The sequence below is a fragment of the Siniperca chuatsi genome, linkage group LG10 (genome assembly GCF_020085105.1).
Source record: "Siniperca chuatsi isolate FFG_IHB_CAS linkage group LG10, ASM2008510v1, whole genome shotgun sequence".
Classification (NCBI taxonomy): Eukaryota; Metazoa; Chordata; class Actinopteri; order Centrarchiformes; family Sinipercidae; genus Siniperca; species Siniperca chuatsi.
Window position 1 is genome coordinate 20,263,467 of NC_058051.1, and position 22,892 is coordinate 20,286,358.

Genomic DNA, 22,892 nt, shown 5'->3' on the forward strand with positions numbered 1-22,892 from the left:
TGAGACATGTCTTCCCTCTGATTTAGCATCACAGCAGACATTGGCACGGAAACAGGTGCTCCCTCCTCCTTCAGTGAACACATGCTGGCTGGGAGCACAGTGTGGTATTCATTAAAGATCTTTCACACTCACCTCTTTTCAACCCTGAAACTCATGAGCTTCCATGGCAACATGTTGGCTGACCCACTGCGCACCACTTCCACCATAGTTGCGTTATTGACACCTTTAATTAAAAACAAAGGGGAATAATCTGCTTTTTGGCCACTGAGTATTAGACTTGGCATTTATTTCTGTCTCAATAGTTTATGATTACACAGGAGCACAAGCTCACTTAGTTCTTTCATTTGGCAGTTGATCACCTGTGTGAGTTGTGTGTGCTTCTGTCTGTGTTTTATGGTTGAAGTTTTCCCCAACTGCTGCTACATCTGATAATCTGAAAAAAACATGTTACATGCACTGCAGTATCATACATGTATTTTGTTCCCAGGTGTCGAGCCATAGCATGCATGACAGCCACATAATCTTTCTGTATTATCCCACCAGCAACACAATATGCTTTGGGGATTTAAGCCCACCAACTCTTTGAGTGAGCAGTGCTTGTGTACCCGCTGTCTTATTTCCGCCAATTTGCTTTGAGAGTCTTTTTTTTTTTGATACGATGACACAGGGATGTATGGGAACGTTCGCAGTTGTTAAGCTGTGACTCACATTTTTAGATCAAATCAAGAAAATGACGCCCAGAGTCTTGTGATTGTACAGACAAGCTTTGTGCCCCTCTTCTAATGAGATGAGACGTCAGAGAGCCTGATCCGCCTCACTAAATATAGACATGGAGCAGAGAGGCACAAGAGCCACGTCAGAGTATGCTTTTCACAGTTATTGGAAACATTATGCAGTTTCCTTTATAAGTAAAATCCCTTGAGGTTACACATCCACACTGTCCCCTCTTAAGTCAAACTCTGCAAATTTTACTGCAAACACGAACCATTCAAAAACAAGCAGCTTTGCATTCTGTCACACATTTGTTGTGGGTTGAACTCTGATGGGAAGAGAGACAGCGCAGCGTATTTACATTTCAAAGCTTCACAGAGACACACTGTTCATTAATTAAAAGCTCAGTCTCCACCCACGGCAGAGCAGACACAGGATGTTTGCTACCTGCACTGTAAAAACACTCATCAAATCAGTGAGGTTCTTGATCCAAATACTTAAATTGTCCAAACTTATAAATACATAGAATACATACAGTAGATAATATCACCATATTCTGCACTCATTCTTCCTAGGGCTGTTATTATCATCAGACACTGTTTGCTGCATATGTTGATATACATTTAAACTATATCCACTGAGGGTTTGATGTTAAATCAGTCTTTATTCAGTCTTTATACTAAACTAAGCTGCTGGCTGTAGCTTCATATTTAACATATCAATATTCTTATCTAAACAAATAAGCATATGTCCCAAAATGTCAAACTATTCCTTTAAATTGAACCTCATCTCACAGCAGTTTCTTGAATTACAAGAAACTGGACTAAGCAAATGAAAATAAATTACTGTGTATCTGTATATGTATGCATCTTCACATTACATGGATCTGACTCTTGTAACGTTTAAATAAGTCCACCGATATAAAACGACATATTTCATACAAATCCACTTATTCAATTCTTTTCAAAATATTTCTAGAAAGAAATCCCAAGGTGACCAGGTTCATTGTGCTTGCAGCAGGAATGACATGTGGACAATGTGTTCTGGATCAGTTTTATGCAGCAGAGTGAAAAGCTCAAAGCACGATTTGCTCACCACCAGTGCTGTAATTAATGTTTCCCCTTTCATGGAGAATTCAGCAGTTCATATGAATGATTGAACAGCCTTTACAGTCCCCATGCTGGACTGGACTTAATGCATTGCTGGCCTTCTCTCTCAGGACATATTGAAACATACAGACACAGAGGCACAGGTTAATTAGGTACAGATCCTGGATCAGTCTTTGCGCTCTCTGCCTTCCACCTGTCAAGTTCCACCTGTCACTTCCAGTATAGATCCCATCGGCTTTTTCTGTTGTTCAATTTGTGTTGATGCAGTAGAAATTGGCTGTGGCTTAGCTGTGTTGTGATTGGTTCGGACCAAATCATGAGTATAGTGCCTGCTTTGGTTTTCATATAGTTTTGGATTTTGAGGTAATGCTAATAAGCAGTCATATGTTGACTTGGCTCATCATGACATGGCATAATTTGGGACATTTTAATTTCACACAATGTTTACTGTTTGATTTCCAGTATTTAAAACATTCAGCCAAACATTTAACCTCTGCTGCCTGATCTTTCGTTCTGGGAATCTATCTCTCCTCTTTCTTTCCTGCCAACTTTCACCACATTTCTTCTTTGCCCATATCTCCCACCAGGACCTGACTGCGCTGGTGGCCAATGGCACCATCAGCTCCAAGCCGCCAGTCACCCTGCGGCTGGTCATCCCTGCCAGCCAGTGTGGCTCTCTCATCGGGAAGGGAGGGGCCAAGATAAAGGAGATCAGAGAGGTGAGTAGCTGGAACACAAATCTATTCCATCCTCCCCGTCCTTGCTGCACAGGCTAGTCGAACACTGAAATATGAAGAGCGCAAATCTGCTCCTGGAGATGAGGGAAAAAACTGTAGCTGGAAGGGAGAGATATTTCATTTGCCACAATCCTGCTGGGGTTTTTTGTAGTTTTTTTTTTTTGCCCTCCTGCTTACACTAATACATTTTTGGTATGTATTAGATGCTGTTATTCAAAATCACTACAATTCACTACAGTTCAAGTATATTAATATAATAGAGTTAGAAAGGTGGTGATCATATTTATCTAAGGCAACAAAGTGGTATAAAATAATGAATGTATGAATAATATGGCACACAGCAGATCACATAGAAACTGCATTAGAGCTACAGACCAGTGCCACATGCCAAGAAGCAGAATTTACATAAAATACAAAAAATACAAAGATGCACTAGCAGTATTAGTAAGTAGTGAATAACAAGACTAAGAGTTTACAGCCTTCCTAGCGACTCTGTGAGGCTGTACTTATCCTGGTATCTTCAGGATGCTAACATGCTCACAATGACAATGTTAACATGCTGATGTTTTACAGGTATAATGTTTACCATGTTCACCATTTTAGTTTAGCTGGGTTATCATGCTAACATTAGCTAATTACAGTAAACACAAAGTGCAGCTGAGGCTGATGGGAATGTCATTAGTTTTGCACGTATTTATTATCAGAATCCAAAGTGTTGGACAAATCAAAATTTTGACTTAAAGATGGCACTAGATGAAAAGTCAGAGGATCATCAAAGTCATTAGGATTCATCCTCTGCGGACCATGAACGTCTGTACCGAATTTCATGTCAATCCATCCAATACGTATTGATATATTTCAGTCTGGACCAAAGTGGTGGTATGTGCGCTTAGGTTGACACTAGACTAAAATTGGATTTATTAAGGCAGGAAATTAGTGAGACAATGCAGTCCTGATGGATCACTTAACACAACACACAGTATGACTCAGAAGTGGGAACTTTGAAAGGGAAAAACTCCTGACTACATTTGGGCCCAGTTGAAACATTGGGATTAAATTTATCAGATCTGTTGCCAGAGACATCTGACACTGTAACTTTAGCTCTGTACCAATCTACAAATAGTCTCTCTCGTTTTAGCCTTTACCTTCACCGGCAATGGCATCCAGTCAGTTTTCTGCAGTTAGACAGATTTTCTCTTCTTGTTCATAACACAAATGTGTTTCAGTTACAGATTTATTTTGTTTGATGGGTTGGCACAGGACACTTGCTCACTTACAGAAGCATTTTGTGATTCAATAATGGCCTGTCTGATAGAGACATCAGCAGATATAGATAAATCATAAAAAGCACTCCTTCATGCCTGCAGACATGCTATATTAGGAATATATAAGCTAGAATCGAGAGAATTATGTCTACTGACCATGGGTGACTTTTCATTTATCTCTAACCTGACAGGACTTGATGTTAAACATACTATAGTGCGGTTGATCTCCTTAGCATAGGTGGAAAATATAAGGTCAGCAAAGCCAGCAGGGAGGCACGGAAAGGAGCCATGGCAGTGTAATCATGACTTCTTATCGCCATAATCAAACTTAATCTTTTTCTTAAAACCCCTATCATTTGCAGAGCACTGGAGCTCAGATACAGGTGGCAGGAGATTTGCTGCCCAATTCTACTGAGCGAGGGGTGACAATATCTGGAAATCAGGACTCTGTAATCCAGTGTGTCAAGCTCATCTGCACAGTAATCCTGGAGGTAGGAAGCATACCATTCCTCTCTTTACTCCGCATACTCACACTTAGCTGACATTTTGTCAGAGCTCTGCCGCTGCCACTATGTGAAGGAAATAATGTTGTTGACATGCATGTTTTCATTTCACCAGCATGTAATCATTGTCTATTCCTCTGCAGCAGAAGTTAATGCATTTTTAGTAGGCTGTGTTAGTCTTCTTTGTTGTGTAGTGCTACTTATGACAGTGTTGCATAGAAGTCGACTAGATTCAGAGTGCTGCAGAACAAAGATTTTGTAGCATTATCCTCATCTAACAGGAAATATCAAGAAAGTACTTTATTGTTTGGCCCTTCTGTGCTTTAATCTGCCGGGCAAGACACTGGATGAAGTCAAAAGGTGCAGCTCTCAGGTCAGAGCTCAGTATTGTTGGAGAGGACACTAAGCTGCTAACATAAAACAAACTGGCTTGCAGCAAAATCTGTCCACCTTTAGACAACAGCTCTCTTGAGAAAATCGAGGAGAAGATGAGAGAAAAACAACCCGAAGCACAGTTTCTCACTGTGTGTTCATGGAAGTGCACAAGTCCTTTTTGTTTTGGCATTGCAGCTGGACCTGACTGACTAATTGCTAGTTTGATCCAGTTTTCCAGGGCTTTCTTCAAAGGCTTGCAAGTTTCATTAGGATTCTGTACCAGCAGCCTCTTGCTTTTGGCTCAGAGATTTCAATTATGCAAAGTTATACAAAGAATTTGCTGTGATTGCTCCCGCAGAAAAGATGCTCTACATTTTAAACCCAAAAAGCGGTATCTCCATATGGCAGTTACTCGATAAGATATACAGTGTCATGTACACTGTATAGTCTACTTTTCTTATCTTCAAATGTCTCCTTGTCAGTGGATGTTTGAGCCTGCAGCTCCGATGCAAACTAAAGCTCAGAGCTATTATCGCCAAAGAGCTCTCACTACACTGCTTCACTTATTCAATGAATGACTAATATTATCAAAAGGAAAACAAGGAAGGGAATAATGTCAGTGTCATTAGCAGTTTAGTCCGTCATTAACTGGTATCGTATCTTAATGTACCAGAGAGTTCAACACCATTTGCACTTAGTGCCGCACTCTTTGACAGAAGTGCTGGTGTCATTTCAGAGTAGATGTGTTGAGTTTAATCATGTCTGTGAGATTTCTGGTAAAGATTAAATGTCATATTTTTTGACTCCTTAGTCTCCCCCAAAGGGTGCCACCATCCCCTATCGACCAAGCCCCTCACCAGCTACAGTCCTCATCGCGGGGAACCAGGTGAGAGAGTGAGATTTTACCACACAAGTTGGGTAACTTATCTATAAGACACTAGCACAGTGGTTCTCAAACTGTGGGGCAAATCCCCCTTTACAGTCATAGGGGCTTTACAGGGGGTTGGGGTTAGACTGGGGGGAAAATGTGGATCTTGAATGAGCAGAAGTTGGATGAATCGGTTTCCTAAATATTGAGCACAAGATGAACAGATTTTTGACAGGGGAGAAAAGAAAAAGAGGTGGTGTTCGCTAAGTAAACACCAGTAAAAAATACGACAAGCTTGCTTTCAGGATAATTGCCAACATTGCGGGAGAACTATGTCTTTTGTGGCAGTTCGAGCAAAGTTTAACTTGCATATTTCATTTGCACAACAGAAACTCATGTAAAGGATACATGTAGTCCATATTCTTGATAATATTTTTTCAAAAGAATACCATTCAATTTTCCAATACTATTAACAGTGTTAAAAAACTATAAATGATTTACAGGGCATGATATAACAAAATTAGGAGTCTATTAGCCATGCTAACGGCTCTGTAAGGTTGCAGTTAGGCACAGTGGTGCTTTGAGCTAAATGCTAACGTCAGCATGCCAACATGTTGTTTAGCAGGTACAATGCTTACCATGTTCACCATCTTAGTTTAGCGTGTTAACATTCTTACAATTGCTAATTACTTAGCACTAAACACAAAGTACAGCTGAGGATGATGGGAATGTCATAAAAGGCGCCAGTATGCTTCAATCAAACTGCTTGTCGGATCTTCAAAAAGCTTCGGAAACCCCTCCCTCCTGCACCTTTTCGACGTCAGAATTGGGTTGTTTTTTTTTTACAACCTGGTTATTTTCTAGCATAAACGAGCCCTTTTAGCCGTTTTGTAGGTATTTGGTCATAAACCAAATGAACAAATAAAAAATTTGACTTGATGGTGGCGCTACAAGAAGAGTTAATGGATTACCAAAGTTATTACAATTCATCCAGAGGGGAACATGAATAACTGTACTAAATTTAATAGCAGTTCATTCAACAGCTGTTGAGACATTTAACTCAAAACTACAAATGTCAGCTTCATGGTGGCACTAGACACATAAGGGGATCATCGATGTCATTAGGATTCATCCTCAGGGCACCATGTCTGTACAATATTTCATAAAAATCCATCCAATTGTTGTAGAGGTATTTTAGTGTGGAACAAAGTGTTGTACCGACCGACACACCAACGTTGTCATCCCTACAGCCATGCCGCTAGCAGGGCTCAAAAGTTTGAGAACCACTGGATTAGCATTTGGGGCTGACAGCCTCACCTTCCCAACTTACATGAAACTACAAACGGTCATCAGAGATTGTTTGGAGAAGGTATTACCAATGATCAGATCTTTCATTGATCTTCTTGGCTCACTCTTGAGGGGAAACAAGAGTCATGTAGGTGCTCCTTGGTGGGGGATCGGGTAGTTATTGTGTGTGTGTGTGTGTGTGTGTGAGTGTGTGTGTGTGTGAGGGTTAAGTGGTATAGATGCCGCTGTTTGAGAAGGTACAGATATCCACCCTCCCATGGAGCAAGTCACAAGCACATTAGCGAGTGAGACTGGAGACCTGCCGTCTCCTCTAGCTACAGCAGCAGCCAGATATTCTGCATAGCTGTCAGCAGTTCTGACACTGTTTGTGCTGCCTCAGACTCTGGTCAATTTATGGAATGGCTTTGTGTTTTTGATATTCCCCTTAATAAGCTATCAAATTAAACCCGGGCCGAGGTCCTGGTCACTGGGAGATGGCTTTTAATGAAGGCTGCACAGTGATAAGTGATGTTTGTATAATTTGTCAGAGGAGAAAATTAAGTGGAATGGAAAATGGCCTGCGGAGGAGTCATGGCCTATAAGCCTGTTAGGTGTGTTAAAGTGTCAGAAATGCAGCTTCAAGAGCCCATCTCAGACCAAATTTGATCTGTAGCAAAAGCCCAGGGCAAAAAAATGAAATTGGAAGTTTTTATTCATTATTTTTACATCAAATTTACTATGGAGGGTTCCAGCTGGTAAGCACATATTTACTATTACTATTCATCACTCCCATTGCGAAAATAATGACTGTCCAGACTTTATAAACATGAAGATATTTCAGTAATGAGCTACATATTTTCCCTTTGCGCTTCGCTTGTGTGTTTGTAGGTGTTTGAGGCGTCAGAATTTGCACCCCACCCTCTGTACTCAGTCACCCAGGGTGGCCTGGACCTCCAGCAGGTAACTGGATAATCTTTCATGTGAAGTCTGTGAATAATCTCTGCTCTTCTGAATATAAAAATCTCTCTCAAAATCAGCTCACATCTTTCAAACCTTGGTCTTAAACTTCATTGTGAAGCTCAGGAATGAGTTTCAGGGCTTAGGGGATCTGAGTGGTGAGTGAGAGCAGGGGTCGTGTGGCATGTCCAAATTTACACAGTCCATTATCTGGCACGAGGCATTAAAAACAACAGCTGAGCATAAGCTGCAGCTATTGTTCTACCCTGTCATAAGAGCTATAACCCCTCCTGAAACACGATGCCATCACACACCACCACCACCACAGGCCTGCTGTCTCTTTTTTAGTCCTGCCACCAGAAACAATTCGGCTTTAGGAATATTCCTCCCATGACAGCAATGGCAGACACTGTCATAATATCAGAATGGAAACAGCAGCCTCTGACAAATCCGCCCTAGATAGAAAAAAAATTTAATTGTGGGTAATGAAATATAAAGAGTTCACGATTTAGATCACTCATGCTGTAAATGGCAGGGTTATTGCTACTAATGGGTGGAGTGAGAGAAAAGGGGGTTAACATATGTTAGTCTGCATTATTTAAGATAATGGGGGATGCTGCAGGTAGAGATAAAGACGATGTAAGAAATGAGAATGAGCGAGAGAGAAAACGGGAGAGAAAATAAGCAAAAAACTGAGCATTGCACAGGTCAAATATTGAAGATTATTTGTTGGTATTTAACAAATAAATCATAAACCATGTTCATTTTGAGAGAAAACAAAGAAGACAAGTAATTTGCAAGTAATACATGCTCTTAGCAAATCCTTTAAAGGGTCAGTTCACCCAAAACACAAAATAAAAATGCATTTTTCACTTCGCTCTAGTGGTATCTAGCCATAGTTTTAGCTTTTTTTGCCCTGGTTTTGAGATATTTGAGTTTTTACGTGTCTGTTACCACCCCAATACAATGGAGGTGAAGGGAATTTTGTTTGTGCTGCTCACAGCATTGAAAAATCCCAATGTTCTGTCTGGTCTGGTCTGTCTGGTCCTCTCTAATAGCTCTAAAAACACACCAGCTTTAACACATGTTTAAATACAATAGATTTTCATTTACTTTATGTCTGTGACTTATTTTAATGCAGCATTACCTCTCCCAAATCCCAAATAAGTCCATTTGGATTTCTGAGTTTTATAACAGTTTATGTTGTTGTTTACAGGGAGTTAAAGGGTCTAACAGGGAGTTAGTTAAACCTCTCTGGGGTCTAATTTGATCAAAAACATTAATAATGTCACTATTCAGGATAACAAACTACATTTATGATTTTTCTGAATGATTTCATCTGAATGATTTTTTAGCAACTAAAAATAATATATACTTGTTCATGCATATAGGGAAGGGTTACCACGTCAATACTTTTTGACGTATTGGGTTTTAAAGATTTTTTTTTTTAATTAAAGGGGGAAAAATGGTTGATTTTGCAATTATTATTGTTATTTTTACACATAAAGAAGTGGCGTCTGTGGGACACCAAACAATTGGGAAGTAAAGATTATTTCAATAAAACACAGATACTCAAAAAAAGAAAGAATTGTGTATCTCACAAAACTGTGCCAGTTTATCAGGATGATCCACTAACAACGTTCACAGGAGCTACCTAATAGTCTATATAAAAATTGTTCTGTGGATTATCCAGAGTAACAGGAACTCTGGAATGACATGTTCCTGTTAAATCTTTTATATCATTTTTACCACAAGCAAATTCCATTCACCTCCATTGTATTGAGGTGCAAGCGGAAATCTCAGAGATGGATGGAAAACCAAAACTATGGTATCTGCACTGGTAGAGACCATACACAGTATGTGTACTGTATGTGGACCCCAGGAAGAATAGTTGCTACCTTGGTAGCAGCTAATGGGGATCCGAATAAACCAATAAAGTAAGTCTGAAAATATGTTTTTTGCTATTTGGGTGAAAATATGGTCATTTGATTCAACACCTCTCCTCTGTATAAGTTCAGGGCTGAACTATAAACACTAATTTCTCTTATTCTGAAAAACAGGCATGTATTGACAGCGAAGCACTTCAATTAAGAGGCTTCAGATTTATTGCCTGTGTGGGATGTTTTATTGCTGTAATTTACCTAATGCAGTATCCTCTCTTTCAGGCCTACACTTTGCAAAACCAATATGGCATTCCACATTCAGAGGTATGACCATTTTCTGGAAATGTTATATATATATGTTATTTAATATAACATGAGTAGCTTATGGTTTAGTGTACACTGTGTTAAGTCTGCTTTCTGTTTTACAGCTGGCCAAGTTACATCAGCTGTCAATGCAGCAAGGCCTGAGTCCAATTGCCCAGCCTGCTTCAACTATCATACCTGGTATGTAAAGCAATAATAATAGTCAGTATTTGCTCTGGATTATATCCCACTGCTCTGACAGTCAAACAAATGATTAAATTAAGCAAACTGTCTTAAATAAAACAAGCAGTTTGCAGAGTTTTGTCTTTGCATTGTTGCTCCATCTGTCCTAGATTATTTTCAGCCTGCCTTTAGACGTGAGAAGTAAAGGCTTGCTGTCATTAGCCGTACTGATTATGTGCTTGTGAGGAAGGAGGAGAAGCGGCTTTATAGCTCTCTCATAGAAACTGTTATGTGAAATGATACGTTCCGCAGAGTCAGAGAACTGGGAGAAAGAAAAGAATGAGTGCCGTGTTAAACATCAGTCCATTAAAATGGAAATTAACTGCTTTACTATATCTAGCAGTTCTCCGCTCAAAGGGCTTTTCCAGCATCTCAATGGCGGTTTGTGTGGAGCTGAATGAATATTGAAATGTCTGATATGTCAATTTTATTTAGTCGATGCTTGTGTTTTCTCTCATCAGGGATGGACTCCAACTCTCAGACGTCTCAGGAGCTGCTTATTCCCAACGATGTAAGGAGAAGCAACTCATAACTTTTGAGTTTTTATTCTTCATGTTGTTAGTATTTTCCCATCTGAACAACAAGAAAAAAAAAACAGGAAATCAGCGCTCATCTCAGATGTACACAGCACAGGAGCAGGTGACGTCAGATGCGGTAGCTGCGGCTGCAAAGATGTCTGGTGTGACTTCAAAAGAGACGAGAGACGTGTTGGCAACTCACTAATTATCCTCATTATTCTAACCTCAGACTAACCCAAGGTTAAAGGGATTCTGAGCTGATATGGATCCATTCGCATTATTGTCTGGGCTGCAGTTGCAGTGTCTTAGAGTGACTCCCATGAGTGCTCAGTAAATCCTCTCATGTTCCCTGACCTACTTAAAGGCTGTCTGCTGTCAAAACAGCCAATAAGAAAACAGACAAAGATCCCTTCCCTCTTCACTTAGCCTCCACCAGGGTTTGATGAGCTGTCTCTCCAATCTGAGAGTAGAAATCACAATGCATAGATCCACTTCAAAATAAAGTCAAACTACATTTCCCTTCAGGTGGTCACTCTGGTATTAGGTTTGGCTGGTTTGGTCAGAGAACATCTGGCTATTAATTGTAGTACTTTGCTTCCTTTTGAATTTCATGTAGAAAAATGAGAGAGAAAGAAAGCTCTCTTATAAAGTAAAATTTATAATGAAGCCATTTATAATTTATGATTTCATTTGCAGCCTGTATTAAAGAATAAAGCTGGTACTGCTGGTTTCTGTATTTTTCTCAACAACAAATCAACAAATCCTATGAAAAGACCGAAACAAACAATGTCCGTCCCTCAATACTTTCTGACTTCCTCAGGCTCATTACTTCCTAATGAAGAATCTTTAAAATCAGGTCACAATATATATAGTTTCATTTTTTTTAAATTATGTCCTTAAACAGCTAGGTACTGTAGTTTTTAGCAAACGTTACTCAAACAGAAGTAAATAGTGCTGGGGACTTTTTTCAACTGCGGATTTATATGCACTACAGACTATAGTATAGCAGCAGGACAGTGTATGTGGGACTGGCTCAAAATAAACTACAGTGCCGATGTTTATGGTAATGAAGGAACATGTCACCCAATGCAGCAGTGTAGCTCACTGATGTGTGTTTAATATTTTATTGGTGTTTTCTTTGGTCTTTTCATGGGATTTGTTAACAATAAGAAAAATATAGTTCAGTTCAAAATACTCCTTCAATTACACGCATCGGCAAAGAAAAAACAACAATTTTCAGACAATAAAATTGATTTTCACTTTGCTGTCTTTGTTTTACAACAGTGAGAAGCGGAAAAAAGCAAGAATTGGATTGATTAGCTTTCACTGTGCTGTATAATATAGCCACAACACTCCAAAAACATTTCTAAAATGCCTGAAGACTTTTTCACCCCAAGTAAAGCGCCACATGGCGAGTTGCACAATGCATCAGAGGAATGAGGGAGTCCAGCGCTATACGTGACAGGGACAGCTGTAAGCTCCAGCAATTGTTCCAGAAGAGCGGACTTATAGCCATGACTGAGGCTCCTCAGCCCTTCGTCCCCCCTCAGGCCCGGCCACACTCTGACCAAACAATCCTGCTCTGTGCTCACACACACTGAACGCTGAAGGAGACTTGTGCACACACACAGATGCATTGAGAAACTGCTTACACCCAGTCAGCAGTATGTACTGTACTTTTGTGCAAGGAAGATTTAGCCGGAAGAAAAATGGCTGCACTCTCACCATCCCATCCTTCTTCCTGTGTCCTTTCAAATGACTGCCTCAGCAGGAACTCCACAATATGTAGGCCACTTATAGATGAAGACCAGGAGCACTGTGCAGCGTTAATGTTATGTGTATGCTTAGAAAAAATAATCACTACAGCAAGCATACCTGCGGTGTCTTCTTGTATCATTTATTTAGCTCTGGTTGCATTTTTTCAGGGTTTTTTTTAAAGGTTGTTCATAAAGGAATGCTGTCTGAGGTCATACACACCAAAGTGGGTGAGCTATTGACAGCTGGTGTCTATTGACAGCTGGTTTAAAAGCCCAGAGTCCACTGGAGATTCTTGGTCTCAGTGGGGGAGAGATGTTATCTCTGATTTGAGGTCTGTAGTGACCATTGTCTCTAGAGTTGCTCTTTTGGCTGGCTATAGCCCCCCCTAACGAATAAACTGCTGAGCCAATAATAGCCAGGCAGACCAACCAGGTTGCTGTATGATAAATCAGACATTGTGGAACAGGCTATTTACTTTTGAGGCAAGGAATGTGAAATTCAGGGACAAGTGCAGCAGTGTTTGTGTATTTCTACCTATGCGTCAGCTGCTGTTAAGCTGCCAGCACACACACATACCACAAGTGCTTCATCACTGTCTGTCCCACTCACTATATATCTGGCAGCATAACCCTGTCACTGAGCCTTGACACCTTGCACTTGAGCTGATACGCAGCCCTGAGCTCTAGCTCTGTTAAATATCTATTGGTGCTAATAGGCAGGAGTCCAGGTTGGGTAATGAAAGCAGAACAAAAGTGATAATGTATTTTGGAATGCAATAAAACTCGTGTCATTGTCTAATCTACTCTCAGCAGAGAGAACGCTCAAGCCGGTGGGACTGTATATTATATATTAGAGTTATTTTCCCATTATGTTTTCCATTAGTGCGGAGATGCATCTAGCTGCCATGTGTTTGGGAAGTGATTTGTTTGGGAAGTCATCACCACTCTGAGGAATCAATAACCTTTTAGCCACTCAGATTAATGAGAGGCAAATGTGCCTTCTCTCGTCTCTTTTACCGGTGCACATACAGAAGCAATTAATGGAGACGGGAGGGGGGGTGCTGCTTTTGACATGAATGATGGATGACCAATCCACTGAAGACAATGTAATTGCAGTAATTGCAATATTTGAAGTGGTCTGCATTAAGTCAGCTCAACAGCACCGCACACTTCTTTATTGTTCTAGTGTTTTGCTTTTGCCTTATTTCGTCAGAATCACTTTCATCAGTATAACAACCAACAATAAGAAAAACTTTTTTCAAACGATTTCTTGAACCCTCTCCTTGTAAAGCATGTCCCCTGTCCTCTTCCGTATGTCATTCATCTTTCCATCAGACTGACCGATCTGTCTTGCCTCTGTTCTTTTGCAGCTGATCGGCTCGATCATCGGCCGTCAGGGCACTAAGATCAACGAGATCAGGCAGGTGTCAGGAGCTCAGATCAAGATCGGCAGCCAGCTGGACGGGACAAGTGACCGTCATGTCACTATCACAGGAACACCGGTCAGCATCAACTTGGCCCAGTACCTCATTACCTCCTGGTAAGGCCCAGTGTACAGCTATCTAATGAATTACTGCAAGTGCAGGCCTGAGAGAAATGCATTGGTTTAAAAGGGTCAAAGGTTATGCTACAGAATGATAAGTGATAATGAGGTTTGTCCAAGTACTGCTAGTAATTGGCCTCGAGGGAATGACTAAAAGCCTAGCTGTATTGTACTACATAGTAGCAGTGTCTTGTTGGAATTCAGTATTTGCAGTGCAGCTCTGGCAACATTTTTTAAATGAACTTTTCCGATACGTAAAGATCATAATGCAAAAAAAGACAAAATCTTATTGTAAATCATTGAAGGACATGTAACAGAACAAATCTCATACCAGTAAACAGAATACAAAGAAACAAAAGGCACAAAGAGCAAATAACATGCACACATATGCAGTAGTGTGTAAAGAGATGTGTAAACAGACTTTGATGTGTAAAATTGGTGGAGTTCCCCTTTAATAATGTTCAAGAAACCCAGTGTTGCAGCAACAGTATAATACTCTAATCTTCGTATTCTGTCCTTTATCTCTGTCTCCCTTTCCTCCCTCCTCTTATCTCTGCCCTCATAGTTTAGAGACAGCCAAATCCACGGCCCAGGCAGCCACCATGGCAGCTCCGGTCGACCTCAACATGGCCTTCACCCAGCCAGCCTCCCCAGCTGCCTCCCCCGCACCCACCCTGGCCACCATGGGCGCCCTGACCCCGGCTCATATGCTGGGCACCCCGTACGGTGCCATGCCCCTCTCCAGCCTGCTGGGGGTGAAGTCCGTCCCCTTTCTGACTCTGTCCAGCCCCGCCCCCACCGTCGCTGTCACTGCAGCGCCCTCCCACACCACTCTGGCCGCCTACACCGCCAAAATCTCCTCAGCCAACTGCATCAAAAAGCCAGAGAGACAGAAGTTTGCTCCTTACTGATGTAGCCTCTCAGCTCCGTGTCTGGAGAGTCAGATGAAGGACGGCTGCAGTGTTCTGCACAAACTCCTGATGTAGCCATATCCTCTGGCAGAGATGCTCTTGACTTTTATTCTGTGACGCACCAACAGAGAAGAGACCAATGGAGATGTGGATAAAGCTATTCAAAATGATTTACGGTTATAGATAATTTTGAGTTTCCCATGAATTGATGGACTGCTTTCATCGTCACCTCATCACTGTTATTGATCACAAAAAAAGGGCTGGAACCTCACCTGAGAAACACATGTTTAAATAACAGTTTTCACATGTGTATCTCAAGTTAGAGATCAGCTATAAGTATTTATCCTTCAATAAATTTGTAAATTATACTCAGACGACAAATGCTCTACTGTATGACGCTTTTATACAATGTCTATGTTTGCCTCTTGAAGTTTTTAAGAAAATTTGTAAATGTCTGGGGGGAGGGATTTTGTTTTTTTTAATAATCTGTGCTATGGTACTGTACTTTACTGTTCAGTGTTATGTTCCTTTTGTTGGATTTTATTTTGAATGTGCAACTTGTTAAATCTTTATTTATTAGTATTGTTTCATTTATTAAAACCCTTTGTTTCCTGACGTATTTGTCTTGTAGTTTTAATGTTTTTTTTCTACCTTTATTTGTAGCACACCGGTGCACAAAACATTGTCAGTGTGTTCATTTGCTTCACAGGCATTCAAACATTAGGCACAGCATTTGAACCGAATCAATGTCAAATTAATATAGCAGAAGGAGAACACACATTGGGGAGGACACGGCACACACAAAGAGATGTAATGCCAGATCCAGGTTATTTTTGTTTTCTTCCAAACACAGGGGGGATGGCAGCTTGTCATTCCAGTTGCCAGAATTTATGAGAGATGCTTTCCACATCATTGTTCTCTTGTGCCCCAAACAATAACAGCAGAATGAGACAGAGCAACCCCAAAAGAGTAACGAGCTCTGCCTGCATGCTAAGCAATGCACTGACATGCATGCAGGTGTGCACAAACAAAACAGATACAGAATCACGTACTGCTCTGTGTGGAGAGCACATTATTATACTGAATTGACTTACTGTAAGTCCCTTAAGAAAAAATATAGTGAGGCTTTAAGACAGTTTGTGAGGAAGTAAGAAAAGGGCACTAAGCGAGAGAGAGAGAGTGAGAGAGGGAGAGAACTGGAAAAACAGACGAGCCACAGTGATGCTGAAAAAAAATGAAATTCAGTATCGGCATCAGCATGCAGCGCAGCAGCATCATCCTCTGGAGAGGCAGCTAGCTCCTTTCATCCTAACTCTTCTTTTTTTTTCTTCTGTGACTGCATCCTGGATGTGCGAGACACTGAGAGTGCACAGTCCTCATTGTTACCAAAGACATTCGCTTTCAAACAGACACATAGCTCACGCCTACAACTTCAGTGCTATTCAGCTGAAGCCCAACGAGCAGCAAGGCCAAAAATATGACACAGAGGAGCCTTGAGATTCTTGATTTTCTTTTATGATCTTTTGGTATGAAAGGCCTTTTCTTTCTATCTGTCTGTCTGCCTATCTATCTGTCTCCTTTCCTCTCATTATAACAACAATGAATGAATCCATAATTGAACGTTTTAACATTAAAGAAAGGAAAATAAACAGATCAACCATAATGCTACTGAATGAGCTAAAATATCATTCTTTACCTTTATGAGTATCTGCTGTCAATACAGCAATTCTACTTTAATGATGATTTTTAACGTGTGCTATACTAGATTTTCAAACGGATAATTTTTTGAAAATGATTATGATTATGATTATTTCTGACTATCATACAGGAATTCTAAGTCTTAATGGGTCACTTGTGCCACCTGTAGGCGACACATCAGTACTCATTACTGAGATGGTGTAAACTGACTTTGAAGCAGATCCTTAGATTTATTTAAAGCACAGATCACATTGTTTTTTTTATCTTTATATGAACACATAAAACCTAACTTTAACTCCAGCTGCATTACCATATATCAAACCAAAATTTATGTTGCATTTGAATATCAAAGTATGTTGTTAGTGACATTGTGAAGCTTGAGCTGGTGAGAGCAGGGACCTGAGCTGTCACTGCAACTGAAGATTTCTGTCTATTTTCTTCTCATCTTTTTTCTTCTGTGGTGGACCCAGGGTGTTGTGACATGCAGTTATCTACACACACACATACACGCACTTCAAGCACACCAGTGATGGAATGTAACTAAGTACATTTGCTCTGTAAAGTACTGTACTTGTACTGTGCAATTTAGAGGTACTTGTACTTGAGTATTTCCATTTTAGGCTACTTTACACTTCCACTCCACTACATTTCAGAGGGACTTTTTCATGTGGTGATTTTATAGTAACAGTATCTGTACTGATTTTTTTTTTTTTTTTTGGCCACTTATGAGAAGCGGAAACAAACACACAGTCTCCATTCTCACCACTTTGGTGTCCATTCATGTATTTCCATGACAAACAGCGCCCTCTGCTGTCGACTTGACGTACTGCTCCACCAAATAACAGCACAGCAAAGGTAAAGAGGAAGAGTTAGAGCTGATAAAAGATTGTCTTTAATGTTTGGCATCATTAATGAATTCCATACCACAGCAGTTATGGGAGTAGGAAAACCACTTTTACAACCAAACACTGTTTGATCATGCTAACACCATATGTACAGGAAAGCACATTGAAAAGTGTATAAAGTATTTATATGAGAAGACTTAAAGTCAAGAACGGTGGAGACAGCCACAGTCTAATGGATTTGTCCTTCAAACACTGATTATAGATATTTATCAATTACATTGATCTCTGGAGTACATGTATATACACAAAACAACGATAAACCTTTTTGGGGCGTCTGCAATAATTCTCAAAAATATTTCACAATACTGCTGTATGTACAATAACAGAATTTACATTGAAAAATTCTATCGTACCTATATTTTGAGTATCACTTTAGTCACCAGTTATCGTCAACGCCATCAAGCCCACAAGAGATACTCACATATTGTATATATCTAACCTCAGGTCCATCTCCATACAAAGTACAGCAGCTTGTGCAGTACCTGGGCCTTCTGTCTCGGTACGGTTTCTGAAATATGTTGACACAACTGATGATCTCACATACAAAAATAGATGTTGTCTAGTCAGCTGACAACTTGATGTACAGTAACACAAAGCATCCACCTGCGAAAAAAACAACCAGGAAAACAAGGAATTGTTAAAATATTAGCTATATCCTCCCAACCCACTACATCGCAATAAACAGCGCTGTTCTTCTGCTCCACAAAAAGTAAACCTCTCTCTCTTCTTCTGAAACCCAGCATCAGTTTCCACACAACAGAAGGTGATTGAGAACGAGCCGCAGGCAGAGTAAGAAATATTAGCGCTACAAACCAAACAACAATCTGAAACCAAAGCGGGACGAAACCATACAAAAACATCACTAGGTAGATATCTTTTTTTTTTCCTTCAGGGAGCGTATAGTGAACGGAATGAAAAGGAGAGCGGCTGCCGCTAAATGAGCTTCTCACAGTCCGTGCGAGAGGTCAAACTGTATTTGAGTGCACTTAAGGCAGGTAGGCAATTCCAACGCTGTCTGAGTGGGCTCCTCGACTGGAAGCTCAGCGGGCGGGGGTCTAGACAGTGTCATCAGACGCAACGCAATGCCACTGCAGCTGTCCAGGTTCAGCCCTCACTGCTTAATATGGTCTGACAACCATGCAGAGAAGGAAAAAAGATTGAGGGAGGAAGAGAGAGAGAGAGAGGGAGAGAGAGAGTGGTGTTGGTGTTTCAGTGTCCAGCGGGTGGTTGAGATGTGGAGGGTCCTCGTTCCATCCCTTCTTCATTCACCGTGAACATGAAACACGACAGGTGTGGGACCTGTCTGTCATTGTCCTCAGTTTGGCCTCAGTCTGCCGCACGCGCTCATTCCTCTCGAGATATCTTTGCCACACAAAAGAGACAAATAGAGACTTCTTCAACATACACTGAACTTAAAGCACTTAAACAAAACAAAAAACAAAAAAAACAGCACTGCAGCTTGTGCAATACAAATAGAACAAATCATCTGAATACATTCACGTAGGTTTCCATACACGTGGTACGGATGGGAAATCGTCAGTGACTGAAGTTCATGTCCCTTGAGATGCCGGTCCAAGAGGAGAGCTGCAAGTCCAACCTTAGAGCCCGGCAGCAACGCGTATTAAGAGTGCGCCATTTGATATGATTCACTATTAAGGAGCACTTAACAGTGTTTTGAAAAACAATGGACATAAGCCTTTGAAAACACTATAATGTATTTTGTATTATGTATTTATTTATCAAAATAAGAATTCATATATATGAAGCATTTAAAGCAGAGAAGTCACTTCACTGTGAATAATAACCTTCTGTCTTGAATCCTGTTGTGAAAATGACATGAAAAGCAAAATGAAGGGAGTTCAGAGCTTATACTGCACCTGGGATCATGTTGGTTATGATCGTGGTTGTCATATTTCACAAAACTGTTGTCATATTTATTCTCAAATGAAAAAACATGCTCACAGACGAGTTGTACAAGTGTGTACAATCAATATCAATTTCTGAACAAAGTTGATCCATCTTATTGTTCAACAGATCATTTTCTTTTAATTATATCTAAGAGGCCACACGGAGCAGTGACGGCAGTTGTGCCTGTAGTTTCTGTAGTTTTCATCGAGGTTCACTCCTTCTTTTCTTTCCTTCATGTGCACTGAAATGAAATCACAGAGCGAGACGGCCCAACTGAACAGACTCCACTGCTTCACATGAGACTCTTTCTATTACTGCTCTTTTAACTCAGTGCAAATGAAGAGAAGAAAAGGAGAAGAAAGCTCTAATTGAAATATAGCTGGAGCCTCCTCATCACTGCGTCTCCTCGTGCTCCTCGCTGATGCACTGCTCCCAGGGGTGTTTCCCCTGGTCCTCCCTGTGGCCGTGAGGGGAGTGGAAGATCCTGCGAGGCAGCGGGATGGGCTGAGGCGGCAGGTCCTCCTCAGGGATGCAGCCCTCTCTCAGGTAGGGTTTAGGTGGCACGGCTGGAGGCTGAGGCCTGCGGTAAGGGATGTGGTGAGGGCCGTGAGTGGGAGCGTGGTGGTGAGGCGGTGGCCCGTGGGAGTGGCTGTCCAGCCCGGGGTGGGCGTGAGCATGAGGATGCGGGTGGGTGTGCGGGTGCGAGGTGGGGCTGCGGTAGTGGAAGGGGCGGACCGGGTCCACGGAGTCGATCTCTGGTCCGCCGTAGTGGATGTGCAGGTAGGGAGAGGCCAGGTACTCGTCAGGGGGGGACCACAGGTGACTGGGAAGAGGCTCCAAGGCATCGTTCCTGATGGGGCCAGGGTCTGGATACTGGCCTCCGAAGTTACTCTCACTCAGAGAGGAAACACCGCTGCTGGCGCTGCCTGACAGAGTGGAGTTACTGCCACCCAAAGCTGACTGAGGACTGGTGGGGGAGCCAGGGATTGGATGGAGAGGAGACTGGCGAGAGAAAGAGTCAGAGAGACAGTGAGTGTCATGGGTGTATTTCTCTTGATCTACAGCGAAGGACAGTGTTGTCACAACAACCTGAATTTCAACACTACTCAAGCTGCCTTCACACGCTGTCAGAAATATTGGAAATACAAGTTGCAAATTAGAAGATAAAGAGTCAACAACTACTTCATCATTCTGACATGTCCGTATTTCAAACACAGACATTGTAATGGCTTTGTAATTATGACTTGACTGCTGGAGTGGAAAAAAAAATACTGTGCATACACTTAATCATCAGGTGTTGCAGTAATGTATATTTAATAAACTAACTGTAAGTAAAGACAATGTGTGGGAGTTGACAACTTGGGAAACAGGAGCTTCTGTGAAGGTAGGGTTACAATGACAAAAGACTGAAAGTCTCCTTTCATAATTCCAAAGCTGAGGTTACAATTTCAGCATAATATCTAGAAGAATGAAAAGGAAAAGGGTGAGGATGAGGATGAGGAGGAAGAAAAGTGGAAGGAGGAATGGACTGCAGTAGTTTGTGCAAAAAGTGGAGTCAACCAACTGAAGATGAACACATCAGTGCTGGAAAGTAACTGAGTACACTTACTCATGTACTGTAGTTAAGTATAATTTTGAGGTACTCGAGGTACTTTACACTTTTACTCCACTATATTCTGGAAGGAAATATTGTACTTTTTACTCCACTGCATTTAGCTGACAGCTATAGTTACTAGATACTTTTCATATTAATATTTTACATAAAACAGTTACATGATAATCTTATAAAATACAACACATTGTTAAAGATTAAAAAAGTGATTCCCAACCTTGTGACCTCTTTCAAAAAAAGTGTCTAGTTGGGGCCCATTGTCATGTTTCAGATGTCTATGAGCTGTTAGCAGTTTCACCAAAAAGACATGTTCCAGGAATTAACTACTTCTTGCAGCAACAAATATGCATGCTATATCGAAACCAAATTTACTACAAAGCTGTTTGTGTCTGATATTTTATCTATCACAAAGTCCAAATTCTGTTGTCACGACTACACATATAATATTTCTCTGATGGTTGTACCTTTCGAAGTGAACGGACAGGCAGGGCTGGGGGAGGGTCGCTGTTCTGGTGGTGAAACGCATCACAGTGCATCAGGAAGTGTCCTGCAAAGTAAAATTCATAAGAGGAGAAAATTAAATAGCCTTAAATAGCCTTGAAAAAGCCAGCCTACATCTCACAAGCTCAGGTTTGGTCTGGATAACATCACTGACAATCAGCTGATCCAATTAGCTCCAAGTAAAAAGCGAAGAAACCCACATAAAACCATCAGTGTGAAGTAAAAGGAGGAAGTACCTGGTGGGAAGGACCTGGGTGGGACCGGGGGCATGATTACCCCTCCAGTAGAAGCTGGCATGTAGGACACCTGCTCCCTGTTCTCTCCATCCAGACTCCAGCTGCTGGGAGCGTTAGGAAAGACTGGAGGGGGGAATACATGAACATGTCAACAAACACTGTGATGCATCTCATGTACATAATGCTGAACATTTCAACCAGTCTGTGTGTTACCTTTGTCTGGTTGATTCATGTGAGGATCAGCACACGGCTTACAGGGGCTAACTTGCTGAAGTAAGGCACGCTGCATGTGGTTGTTCTGGAAAAAGCAACAACAGAGTGTATAATGATTATAAACACATTTTGCATCTGGTATGCTTTGCACAGATCTACACCATTATGGTGCTGTAGATCTGCCCTACCTGTCCGTTCTCTGCCATGTTGTAGTACATGGAGTTGTTGACCCTCTCACGATGAGATGGCAGCAGTATCATCACTTCCCGGTTGTGTTTGGCCTTATCAGGCAAGGACGGAGAGCCTGGACAGACAAAAGACATGGAAAATGTACTTGCAATAACCTCATAATATGTAACAGAGAGAGTGTCTTGTCATCTTACAAATTGATGCATTTATTGTATGTCTTTCTACCTTCTACATATAATTTCTGAGATATCTATGAAAGATATTTTATAATTTTCAAGCATCTGTGATTGATAAAACCTTCATAAAGACATATAACATACACAGATATAGAAATTGTGACGTGTACAGTCATTTCAGTCACTGTGTCCATCTCTGGTGTGACTTTCTGCAGCTGTGTTACTTACCTCTGGCACTGGAGGGAGCAGAGTTAATAATCTGGGAAGAGTTGGAGCGGATTGAGCTCAGGCTGGAGGAGGAGGGGCTCGGCTGCAAAACAAAATATATTCTAAATATAATAAAAACCTTTAAGAAAAAGCACTTTTCTATAATATTAGGTATCTTTGCTGTATTTGGTGTATCTGTCTTTTATATTTTATCTATCAGTCAGGAAACAAATGATTAAAGTTTATGTGCATTGAGACAGTAGCATTAAAATGCAGT

General features: G+C 41.0%; 2 protein-coding genes across 5 annotated transcripts in view; one reads left to right on the top strand and one right to left on the bottom strand.

Moving 5' to 3' along the window:
• The window catches only part of LOC122883320 (poly(rC)-binding protein 4-like), a 34,191-nt gene extending 18,602 nt beyond the window's left edge, over positions 1–15,589 (top strand). For both annotated transcript variants that reach the window (XM_044211811.1, XM_044211813.1), the window contains 9 exons: positions 2,408–2,539; positions 4,185–4,313; positions 5,512–5,586; positions 7,744–7,815; positions 9,978–10,019; positions 10,124–10,199; positions 10,703–10,752; positions 13,887–14,056; positions 14,625–15,589. In XM_044211811.1, the coding sequence (XP_044067746.1) occupies positions 2,408–2,539; positions 4,185–4,313; positions 5,512–5,586; positions 7,744–7,815; positions 9,978–10,019; positions 10,124–10,199; positions 10,703–10,752; positions 13,887–14,056; positions 14,625–14,970 (1,092 nt within the window). In that variant the 3' untranslated portion in view covers positions 14,971–15,589. The remainder of the gene's footprint in view (positions 1–2,407; positions 2,540–4,184; positions 4,314–5,511; positions 5,587–7,743; positions 7,816–9,977; positions 10,020–10,123; positions 10,200–10,702; positions 10,753–13,886; positions 14,057–14,624) is intronic.
• Positions 15,590–17,537: 1,948 nt separating this feature from the next.
• Positions 17,538–22,892, bottom strand: part of LOC122883321 (dedicator of cytokinesis protein 3-like) — a 53,886-nt gene continuing 48,531 nt past the window's right edge. For all 3 annotated transcript variants that reach the window (XM_044211816.1, XM_044211815.1, XM_044211814.1), the window contains exons 49-54: positions 22,637–22,718; positions 22,232–22,347; positions 22,044–22,128; positions 21,831–21,953; positions 21,558–21,640; positions 17,538–20,483 (exon numbers count right to left, since the gene is read on the bottom strand). In XM_044211816.1, the coding sequence (XP_044067751.1) occupies positions 19,875–20,483; positions 21,558–21,640; positions 21,831–21,953; positions 22,044–22,128; positions 22,232–22,347; positions 22,637–22,718 (1,098 nt within the window). In that variant the 3' untranslated portion in view covers positions 17,538–19,874. The remainder of the gene's footprint in view (positions 20,484–21,557; positions 21,641–21,830; positions 21,954–22,043; positions 22,129–22,231; positions 22,348–22,636; positions 22,719–22,892) is intronic.